A 12247-nucleotide genomic window follows, 5' to 3' on the forward strand; every position below is an offset into this window, starting at 1 on the left:
CACACACACACACACACACACACACACACACACACACACACACACACACACACACACACACTCATAATTGCACACCATTATAAAACCTCTTAGGTTGTGATCATACGTCTATGCTTCCGTCTTTGCAGATTGGTTGTATAAAAGTGCTGAATGTTGGTGTTTTAATAGTATTGAGATGTCAGAGAAGCCGACAATGATGAGGAAAGTTGAATCAGTAGGAACTGAAATCTTTGATACAAAAGGACATCTTTTGCCGTGCCATGCCAGCAATCTTTTTTTTCCTGTACAGCATACTCAGATTGTTATACATTTCATCGTCATCATCACTGAAATTTTTTTATCCAAATGATGTCATTGCCATGGAAACACAGTAGCTTTCGGAGTCTCGCACACATAATCTGCATTTATTTCCATAGCAAACCATCTAGCGGATCATTTGATGGTGTGCCAACAATGCAAGAGTGGTGATCCAAATCATTCTTTCGGCTCTAAGGCTGTGTCCAAAATAAGTCTAATTTTGCTGCAGGGGAGAATAACGGATTGTCCAAACTCTGTAAAATCCGACAATGTTATTCACTGCAGTTGGTTCAGTGTGGGAGCAGACTGACTCTTAATTATGGAGATTACAACCACCTTGAGTGTATTGCTTGTTGTGCTCTTAAGCTGTGAAGTGTACAGTGTCTGAAAGAGATCTCTTTGACGTCAAAATATTGAGTGAAAAAAAAAAAGCTTAAAGTTTTAACCACTTATTGCAGCAATGTGAATTTTTGTTTGCCAGTGTGGCTCTGCTCATGTGATGCTTTAGAACAAATCTGAGCAAACTTGAAACAGACTGTCACCGAGCTCTTAAACCCTCCTGCTCGAGCCCCAAAATACAAGACAGTTAATGAACATCAACACATGAAACGAAACATTCAAACTGCTCATCCAGCTAAATACAGGAGGAGCCAGGAGAGGTGGAGGGAATTAAATTTTTGAAAGCAGGCAGATGTTTAGTGGCGAGTAGAGCGCAGCGTTGTTAAATGCAAACTAAATTTGTTCAAATTATTATATGTACCACCTATTAGTGAACAAACATAACTGGAGGCTGTGTGGAAAATATGACTGTAAAATTAATTCCATGCCTTCCTGAACTACCGTGAGACTCTACTTACACGGTAGCGCGCTTGTCAGTGAAGCACAAAATGATGATTATTTATAACTGAAGTCTGAAGTCTTCATTTACTGGAGGGTTGAAACAAGTTGTTGATAAATTGAATAGTTCAGTGGCTGCCAACGTGGGGGTCAAAGAAGTCACAAGATTAATCTCAGGGGTCACAAGCTCAGCATTACCCATCTAATACTATTCATGTTTACCTCTTCTGGCCTGATTAGTATTCCAATAAGACACTCAGGGAAAAATCACTCTTGGACTGAACTGCACACACACAATTTATGCATGCATCCTGTGACGAGGGAGCATACGGAGATAATTCATATCGCAAAAAAACTTTGGGAACCTCTGGATCAGCACCTTTCATACAAACCTGCAGCCCAACATGCTTACATAGAAGAATAAAAACAACAAAAGAAAATTTAGGGCTAAAAGTTACCTCAGTAAAAATCAATAAAAGTGAAAAAAAAAAAAATAGAATAAACACTAGGTAATGATTAAAACCTAAAAAAAAATAATACAATTAATAGAATCGATTGGTTGTTTTGGTTGTTAATGGAAAAAAAGCTAAACATTCACTGTTTGCTTCTCAGAACTGAGGATTTGCTGATTTTCTCTGTTTTGTATCATTGTCCTGATATTGAATATCTTTTCATCAAAACAAGTTGTTTAATTAGTAAGCTCAGGCTTTGAATAATTGTGATTTTTATCTATTATTCCAGCTGATTAACAAAATATGGTGAAATTGTAGGTTACAGCTCTACAATAGAGTAAATTATTGTGTTAATATGTAGGAAAGAGTAAATGAGTGAAGGGGGGAGTGAGTTTGGACACAGTGTGCAGTGTCAATTTTTTTGTATTCACCCTGGTCATATATCCAGAGTCACTCGTGCAGTGGAGCCACAAATTTGATGAAATAGGACTGGACACAGAAAGTCAGTCATCCTCACCCCGGGCCACTACAGCCACACATCACTGTCCGCATGCTTCCCTCCTGAACATCTTCACACTCTTCAGAGTGGGTTACCGGCTAGTGCGAAAACAGCAGAGTTTCGGTCAGCAGAGAGGACTGACATTTTTATCTTCTTATTTTTTTGGCAGTGGACAGATGCTGAGCCTAGAGGACGTAACTTCCTCTGGTGGTGGACAGGAAGCGGAGGGGACCAAGAGGGAGGGACCCAGCGAGTATGAGATCTCCCTGGAGAATAAAAACAAACAGGTATATATATTTATTCAAGTGTATGTGGGCCCATGAGCACCCGGTGGGATGGAGTGAAAGCTGGCTGCTCCACCTGGTTTAGTGTGAGGAGGTGTGTGATCATTTGACATTGTGTCTTTGCGTGACAAAAATTATTCCCATTCAGATCTATTTCTGTCTCAGCTGATGTAAAAAAGAGCACCCAGGATACCACTGCCACACCGACAAGAACGCGAAAGATGCTGTGTTGTCATGGTAACAGCTAATAACTGCTTCTGGTGGCTGGAGATGTCTTTATTCCTCATAGCAAACTGCTGAAGGGTCTGCTGTTTCTCCTGCTCTTGCTGCTGCAGCGTGAGTGTGCGTACATGAGTGTGTGTGTGTGTGTGTGTGTGTGTACATGCACTTTTTGTGTAAGCAGACACAAACCCAGTCCCTTGTGTGGTTGTCCTCCTTTTTCTCCCTCTCTGTCTCTTCTTCCCCTGCCTCCCACTCCTCCTCCTCCTCCTCCTTCTTCATCTCCCTCTTACTGAAAATATATGAGGGCAAATTTCTGGAAGATGTGAGAGTTTGGGTTGCGCTGCTATGCCCGCTAACGGAACTGAAATAGGCTTGTACAGGTGTTTACTTTTCTACTTATTTTCTCAACGGCACCTTTGTCAGTGCCCATCTATCCTCTTTCCCATGGTCCTTCAGCCAGTATTAGCAGTTGAATGATGATAGATGATGTTTACTTTGGCTCTAATACCTGTTTTAAAAGGGCAGACAGAAAAGTAAGAAGGAAGAAGGGTTTGAGTGTGAATTTCATGACTCAGGCAATGCTAAACACTTTTGATCTTTTGCAGACATGGGCACAAATAGGCACCATGTTTGCTTGCTGATGGATGTATAAATATCTTTGAGTGGAGGCTGTGTTGTTTGCAATATCATGCTTGCAGCATCTTGAGTGATACTCACTCTCGCTCACCCTCTTTCTGTCCCCAGATAGATGAGTTGGAGCAGAAGTACGGAGGCCATCTCATAGCAAGGCGGGCAGCCCGTAGAATTCAGACAGCCTTCCGTCAGTATCAGCTCAGCAAAAACTTCCAGAAGATCCGCAACTCGCTGTCGGAGAGTAAGCTGCCTCGTCGGATTTCCCTGCGCCATCCCAGCCCTACAGGCCGAAACCGGAATGCAGCCCAGAGACACAGTTATTCTCTGCATCCAGGAGGAGGACAAATACCCCTACGCTCCAAAACTCCTCCTCCGCCCCCATGTCGCTCCACCTCTCTGCCCCCGTCTCCTGCAATGGCCCCAGCACCCACACCCTCTCCTACCCCAGGCCCAGCACCACCTCAAACCCCTGGATCCACACTCACACAGCTGGAGGACTGCTTCTCCGAACAAGTGAGTTGTGATGGTGGTTCCAGACTGAAATATCTCAACAACCACTGGATTGATTGTCATGAAATTTTGTACAGACAATCATGGTTCCCTGTGAATGAATCCCACTGACTTTGATGACCTTCTGACCTTTCTTACATTTTGGTTAATGTTTTGACAACTACTTGATGGATTTGCTATGAAATTTGCAACAAAACCACAAGAGTCAGAGGAAATATCTGGAGATTCCCTTAAATTCCTTAAATGGATTGGCACAAAATCTGGTGTAGCCTCTCATATTCTCTTCAGGATGAATCATAACAATGGTCATTCTCTGAGTTTTCAGATCAAGATTGAAATTTCTCTAATACTTTGGTTTATAACCAAACATCTGCAAACCTAATGACATTCCTATCAGTTTCTGATTTACGTTTTAATAATCATTTTAAATGTTTGCATGCCACCATGGCAAATGTTCCATTAACATCATACTTTATCTTTTCACATGACAAACTGTACTAGAAGGTGGGTGAGCATTCATATGGAAGCCCACCACAATTTGTAAATTACATTTTGACTCAAACAATAGACCAGACAATCAGTGTCAGAATATGCCATCATAAATCCCCTGATCCCTCTGACTTTTGACCCAATTCTCTGACCCTAACTTGAACTTTAAAATGTCTTTGAATATTGCCCTTATACCCAAGAAAAGAGCAGACCCTCAATGACCGGCCTTATAACTACAATTTATCTTCTTAAGCTAAACTACATTGACTGGACCCCGGTGGCTTAATAGACTGTTTAATCTGAATGCCATGGACTGCTTGGTGTCCAGCCAGCGTTACTATTAGTTTTGTTCTACTAATCTTACAAATAGCCACTAATTAGCAACCGTGCTACTCTCAAACCTTTCAACACATGAATAATGTCCCCTGACCTTATTAAATCACTGGTTCTAATGCGCATTTATTATCACCATATTTGCAGCTACACTCCTTGGCACAGTCAATTGATGATGCCCTTCGTGGTTGGAGCTTGTCTGAGAGTGGAGAGGGGAAGGGACTACTGATGGACCCCGGGGCCCTTCGTGCAGCTGCTGAGAGCGCTTGTCTGCCCCGTAGCGCCAGCTCGCTGCTCATGGCCTTCAGGGATGTTACTGTTCACATTGACAGCAATAGCTCCTACACCATCTCCTCTGCCACCACAACGACCACCTCTATGGGCAACTCAGGCGGAGGAGAGCTGGGCAGCAGGAAGACGTCTGTGAGCGGGATGGCTGGGGGAGGAGAATCAGCAGAGGAGCCAGAGTTTCCTGCACCTCCACCCAGTGAGGAGCTGGAAATGGCAGATCCAGGATCCAGGAGGGGTTCAGCTGTGCCGACTCTAGGAGGAGGCGGTATGGAAGGAGAGAGCACCTCCACTTCTACCTCTACTTCCACTTCCATCTCCACCTCAGTCCAGCCTAACCAGCAGCCTGCCCAGATCTACACCCAGTTCCAGCAGTATCACTATACTCACCCTCAGCAGATCCCTGCGGGGCCGAGCCCCGAGGCACTGCAGGCCTTAGTGGTCTCTCTGCCTCGGGACCGCTGCCAGGATCCAGCGTCTTGTCGCTCGCCAACCCTGTCCACTGATACCCACCGCAAACGCCTCTACCGTATAGGACTCAACCTCTTCAATGTGTAAGTGGCCCGACAACACACACATGCGCACTGTCAGAGAAAACATATTAAATATTTCTTCACCCTCTGGCTCAAGGTTCAAAGTACACTTATTACTGTTTGTGTCTAACAAATTTCCAACAGCCCTGCAAAACTGCTCTAAGCAGCTGCTCATTAGTGTTTGTGATTGTTGGGAGGAGCTGCCGGTTCAGTGCCATCTTGTAATGGTGCGACGTCCGTGAAAAAAAATAGACTTAGAGAGGATAGTGGGGGAGGAGATAAAGAGGGTGAATGCAGTGGGACAGGAGAGGCAGTCAAGGAGGTCATGAACAATGTGAGAGCCACTCAATTCCTATAAATAGAATCCAAGGTTGGCCCGCACTTATCATTAGTTTATACAAATGAAGTAAATTAACTCATATGCATCAGTGACAGTGGGTCTGATGCTGAAGTCCAGAGCTAACAGCTTTTGCGCATGAAAGCACTCTTCTTTTCCCACTTTCTCTTTGTGCTTCATCTTACACACACACACACACACACACACACACACACACACACACACACACACACACACACACACACACACACACACACACACACACACACACACACACACACACACACACACACACACACACTTACGCTTCCATCTTCAGACACATACACACATTAAACACCCTTTCTCTTAAATACGGTGTAACACATTTCTTTCTCACGGTTTCCCACACTGCATTCTGTTAATGCACAAAAACATCACAGAATGTGATTTTAAACACTCTGCTTTTCTGCGTTTTTTTTTTTTTTTTTGTGTGTGGACAGGAACCCGGAAAGAGGCATCCACTTCCTGATCACGCGTGGTTTCGTCCCAGACACGGCCATCGGAGTGGCTCACTTCCTGCTGCAGAGGAAGGGCCTGAGCCGACAGATGATTGGAGAGTTCTTGGGGAACAGCAAGCTGCAATTTAACAGAGATGTCCTTGAGTGAGTTCTCGTTATTTACATATGCCGACATCTCTGCATCACACAGACACACACACACACACACACACACACACACACACACACACACACACACACACACACACACACACACACACACACACACACACACACACACACACACACACACACACACACACACACACACACACACACACACACACACACACATTTGAAAGGATTTAAGAAAATCAAAGTCTATTAACAAATCTGCCTGTTAAATTTTAATTTCTCATTGAATGTATTTGAGTTTAAGATACTAATATTAACCCTCTCTGCCCCTCTTAGGTTTGTTGAAAGTAGAGTGAAAGACAACACTTCTACAAAACCGATTTCACAGAATTTAATTTAATAAGATATCATGTTACTATTCTTTTCATATATTTAACTGCTTTTGTAAACCTAAGACTTTTGTAAACTTATTTCAAGCACCAAAACATTTAATCAACACGAATACATGTACGCTTTTTTGAGAGATTTGTTAACTTTCTAAAATCAGACTTCAATTTCTCAGCATTAGGGCCAAATGATCTCTTTACACAATGCTCGAGGACAAATGGGTGCTTAATTATAGCGATAACTAAGATTATTCTGAAAATTTTGATATGAAACACATGGGTATTATGATATATGCAAGTGCATTTAATAGGCATGTTTCAGATATAGGAAATTTGAGAAAATGCCCTCAAACCCTAGATGGTTAACTTAGAATCCACTCACAAGCTTTTTCTCTATCTTAACTACAGTTCAGTCCTTTAGTTCATCATCAAGACCTCTCTATTGCCTCTTTGGAGCCTTTACCTTGTAAAAGGGCGACAGAGCATCTGGACTATAATACATTTATGTATACATTGTTAAGCTATCAATTATAACTGCAGAGTTTTTTTCTTTCCTAATTACAAAGTGAGAAACTTTATTAGCCACCTAACTTAATGACTCCCTGGATTTGATTTAACAACCTCACCTCAAGGTCCATTCTGGAGCTCCCAACCGCATGTCATGATCCTCATCACCAGATTACTTAATTGCTACCATTTAGAAATTAAAGTTACAATCTTGAAGTTCTCTGTTTTGCTCATTTTGGTGATACCTCTGGCAATAAGAGGTAATTGCAGCTGTGTATTTGTACTTCACATCCCAGAGATCCAATTAGTGTCGCCTGTGTGAAATAAGTCAGTTGGCAGTTGAAGAGCAAGGCTGTTGTGTTTGCTCCACCTACCTTCTCTGGCAGACTAACCACTGCTGGGTGATGGGAAACACGTCAGAATCTGCCCGCTGCTTGGGAATTTTCCCGGGCATTTTGATATAGACACCCAGCTCATTCAGTGTGTCAAACTACGAATGCAAAGGATTTCATCAGTGGGCCACAGGCTCAGGCGCCAATGTGTTACCTCCTTCACTAATATATATTGATTTAACAGACATTTATTTAGATTATTTAGACTTAGACTTTGATGAATCCAGGTATTCTAAAATATCTTGAATAGAACCGGCCATTGAAATTCATGCCCACATATCCACGTGACACACGTACGCACGCACGCACGCACGCACGCACGCACGCACGCACGCACGCACGCACACACACACACACACACACACACACACACACACACACACACACACACACACACACACACACACTTACTTGACACTTGCATGCATAAGTGCAACAAATCCATGAAAACATATTTATCTAATGCTTTCACAGTCACCCTTTTTGCATCCAACCAGTGTAGACAGAGCTCCAGTACAGAGAGGCTTTTTGCAGAGGTTGTTGTAGAGACTGTAGAAATAGGTCACTGCACTGAATACACTGCACACACCCTCATTTTATTTTACTACACACTTTCGTGGACACAAATATGCACATAAATGCACATGAACAATTGTGCGTATGTATTTTTCCCATTGCCGCAGCCTGTGCTTAGCATTTCATGTAGCGCTCTCTGGCCCCCTCATTCTTTGCTTTTCATTAACTTGCCCTCTCGTCCCTCTTTTCCCTTCCCTCTTATCTCCTGACTGTCGCCAGACCCTTTCTTCTCCATTAATGTTTGCACGGTGTGTGTGTGTGTGTGTGTGTGTGTGTGTGTGTGTGTGTGTGTGTGTGTGTGTGTGTGTGTGTGTGTGTGTGTGTGTGTTTGCATGTGTATGTGTATGCAAGCATGTTGTCTCTATGGGTGTCTTCCAGGTCAGTGGCTCTGTAATTGAAGTATGACTGAGATTTGCCATCAGCACTTGGATGCACGTAGTTTGTTGCACATTCACACGCATACACATTTCTACACACTCATTCACTCGCCTTGTCATTATAGTGACATACTACAAATAAAGTCTCACTCTCCTTTCTCTCTGGCTTTCTCTTTTTTCCCCCTCTCTCTCTGTCTGTCTCTTTATAGCTGTGTTGTGGATGAGATGGATTTCTCAGGCATGGAGCTTGACGAAGCCCTGAGAAAGTTCCAGGCTCACGTCCGTGTTCAGGGAGAAGCACAGAAAGTGGAGAGACTCATCGAAGCCTTTAGGTGAGACTGTCAGCTCGCTCACAACCAGGCCTCACTGACTAACAGGCTCTGGCTTTTTCTTTTTGATACAATTCAACACAACAACAGTTCATCACATGACTGAGCAGGGCTCTGAACTTTTAAAAATGAATAGACTTTTTGCCTGTGGCCACCTATGCAAAACAGAAAAACAATGACATGTAACTAAGCTCACATATTTTGCAATAAAATAGAAGAAACAAAGTGTTTTCTGATCTCACAGCCTTAGGGTAGAAGACACATCAAGACCGGCATACTAATAGGCTGACTGTATAGAAATACAAGTGTTTGACTGTTTTTTCTAGCTCGCTGCGGCAGGCTCTGATGACACCAAAGCCCTGTATCATGAGCAAATTACACTGATTGCCTGTAACCTTTGACTAAAACTCAGCAGTGTTTGATTGTCACCCAATCACAACAGAGGCCTGAGCTGCAGGCAATCAGTGTGTGTTCCAGCAGGACAAAAGTAGACGCTCTATTTCACAACTTTCTTCCCTGGATGACACTTACTGGTCAAAACGTATTCTTTTTAGTCTGTTTGTATGTGGTGGGTAGTCACATGTCAATTTCCATCCAAAAAATTACACATGAATATAAGTTCATGTTTGTTACTGACAAAGATTTAACCTGAGTTGATTTTCTGTTTGTTTCATCAGTGCCGACTCTCCCACCCTGCAGTCACTAAAGTGTATGAGCAGATCTGCTGAAGGAGACTCATTTAAATACCAAGACAACCTTGAGTGGCCCAATGTAGGCCCAATGCACACTCTCTTTATGCCTTTCTGTGGACTGTCTAGCTTCCAACAAACTCCTGGATGAAAACAGTTTGTTTTATGATGCTGTTACCTTTTGACTGAAAATTATTTGAGGCAAAAACAGACATGAGCACTCAGACAAATAGGAGCTGCAATTGGTGCATCGTCCCCTGGCTGCCACTGTCCTTGAAGTGTCCTGCTGATAGCCAAAGATTGCCCTCAGGACTGAAAATGCAATAAAAATGCCCATCATTGTTTTCTATTTCAGAGTAATTGCTCGCATTTCTGTGTACATTTCATGTCCCTCTGCCAAATGTGGTGCTCTTTTCCCTCAGGAGTACCAACAATGTCACCAGTCTGACATGACTTGAGTCGCTGCCCCTTTGAACTCATTAATCAAGATGTCCTTTTTCTCTACATGGGTGTGTGTGATCACCATAACAAATGTACTGCCTAGTGGACTGCCAATGCCTGTCTGCATCCACATTATGTGGTCCTAGCTTGTCTGATTAATTGACATTGTATTAGTTTTTTTGTGGTCTTCAACAAATCCCTTGATAAGACAAAAACCAACAATGTGTTGGTGTGTTTTTCTGTACTCTCCAACTGTCCAGTCAGTCACACTGAGGACATAAACCTTTAAGACTCTACAGCCATGCTGCTTTGAGCTCAATGCTGACATCCGCAGGCAAAAATGTGTTAAAAATAACAATGGTAGCAGGATGTTAAGCAGGTAATGTTTGCCACGTTTATCATCTTAGTTTGCACTGCTAATTAGCACATAATGCAAACAACAGATGGGAATACAGATGGTACGAGTGTCATTTGCTTTGCAGGTATTTGGGTATAAACCAAAAAACTGCATGAATTTGGCTGATGACACGAGATGAAAAGTCAGAGGATCACCTGTCTGCCTTTGAGGTTGAATGTGTGTACCGGTGTCATAGAAATTCTCTGAAAGTCGTTGAGCTATTGTTGGTTGATCCATGCTACTGCTACCATAGCTAATAAAAACAGATCAGAAATACAGTATTTAAAGAAACTGTATTTCAATGCAGCAAAACGTGAGTACATCCTTCATTTGTGAGATTGCATTCCTTTGTTTCATTTTACCTTGATTTGTGATGACAGATTTGATCCTCCTGGGGAAGGAGGATACCGGTCTGTCACAAATCTGTGAAGAGATGTTCTGCCATTTGTCACAGATGATTCTGTTCAGCCGCTCTTTGCTGGGGGGGATTTTATTGCTCCCCCTTCCACTTTAAAAGACTCCAAAGGTGTTCTGTTGGATTCAATTTTGGGGATATTCTGTATCTGTAGTCACTTTTTTCTTCTTTAAAATCTTCTGTGTCATTGTTGCAGCTAGTTTTGAATAATTGTCATGTTGGAAAATTCCTCTTTTGCCCAGCTTCTTGAGACTGGATGTAATTTGTTCATTCAGCATTTGGGTATCCAAATATATACACACAGTGCCATTTATAAATGCAATTTCTCCCCACACCGTCTGCACTCTTGCAGTTCGATATCAGCTCTTGTGGTAATTGTGTCCAGATCCGTGCTAAACATGTTGGACCCCATCTGATCCAAACCAATTTGCTTGTTGACTTTTGTTTTATCTGACCAAAGAATGTTTTGCCACTTTTCATCCGGCTTGTTTTTTTTATTTGACACAAAGCATTAGGCCAAACAGAGAAAGCTGTGGTCTTAGCAGATCATTTTATAACCATGTTTGTAAAATCTTTTTGTTGTAGCAGTCAGAGTTTAACTCATTTTTGTAGCATTGAAGTTGGACTTTGGTAGCTGTATTTTCAATGTAGTACATTTAAGTTGTTTCCATAAGAACAAATACTCTACACTTTGTCTTAAAAATAATAGAATAATTTTAGGATTTTAAATAATTTAACATTTGAATAATTTCACCTATGGGTGTACTCAGTTTTGTTGTACAGTATCTTGTTTTTAAACATTTGCTTAAACAGCTGGGTACTGTAGTTTTTAGTAAACATATTTCAAACAGAAGGTAATAGTGGTTTTATTTGGGATTATTTCCATTCGTGGGTTGATACATATTTCATGTTCGAGTGAGTATTTACAGCACCAGAACTGTGGACTTGGGATTTAGTAATTTCAATAAACATAATGCCCATGTTATTTCAATGAAGGAAGCGTAAGCCAGTGCAAAGAAGTGGCTCGGTAATATGTTTAGGGCAACAATGCAGGTCTTGCGTAGAGACATTTGCGAGGTTTTGGCAATAGCTTACTGACAGTACCTGTTAGAAGAATAAATTCCTTGATGGTTTTAGTCTTTTCATCGATTGTAAACAATGCAGAATATACAGACTTTTACCATGCTATCCATTGAGGGAAGTGTGTTCTTCCAAGCAAGAGGTGGTGAGAAAAGAGAGGTAGAGGAGCAGCCATGACACTTTCTCTGTCTGAGTCTGATTTGGGGGCCAATCAGAACACCCACTGGTGTCATCAGTTAATCACATCATACTCAATCATACGTGCTGAGCCCCTGGGTGCAGATTATGAAGTCATCAGCAGTCTAAGACCACACTCTGTCGCTGGAGCTT

The 12247-nt window shown here is 42.2% G+C and overlaps 1 protein-coding gene across 2 annotated transcripts in view; it reads left to right on the forward strand.

Annotated features, from left to right (window-relative positions):
• Positions 1 to 12247, forward strand: part of iqsec3b (IQ motif and Sec7 domain ArfGEF 3b) — a 30496-nt gene that overhangs the window by 7244 nt on the left and 11005 nt on the right. For both annotated transcript variants that reach the window (XM_069711171.1, XM_069711172.1), the window contains exons 3-7: positions 2255 to 2372; positions 3336 to 3737; positions 4704 to 5398; positions 6197 to 6358; positions 8776 to 8898. In XM_069711171.1, coding sequence (XP_069567272.1) covers positions 2255 to 2372; positions 3336 to 3737; positions 4704 to 5398; positions 6197 to 6358; positions 8776 to 8898 — 1500 coding nt within the window. The remainder of the gene's footprint in view (positions 1 to 2254; positions 2373 to 3335; positions 3738 to 4703; positions 5399 to 6196; positions 6359 to 8775; positions 8899 to 12247) is intronic.

Source organism: Brachyistius frenatus, unplaced genomic scaffold (genome assembly GCF_029030835.1).
Source record: "Brachyistius frenatus isolate BFR_SWC_R1_liver_20210118 unplaced genomic scaffold, ASM2903083v1 Contig_97, whole genome shotgun sequence".
NCBI lineage: Eukaryota > Metazoa > Chordata > Actinopteri > Embiotocidae > Brachyistius > Brachyistius frenatus.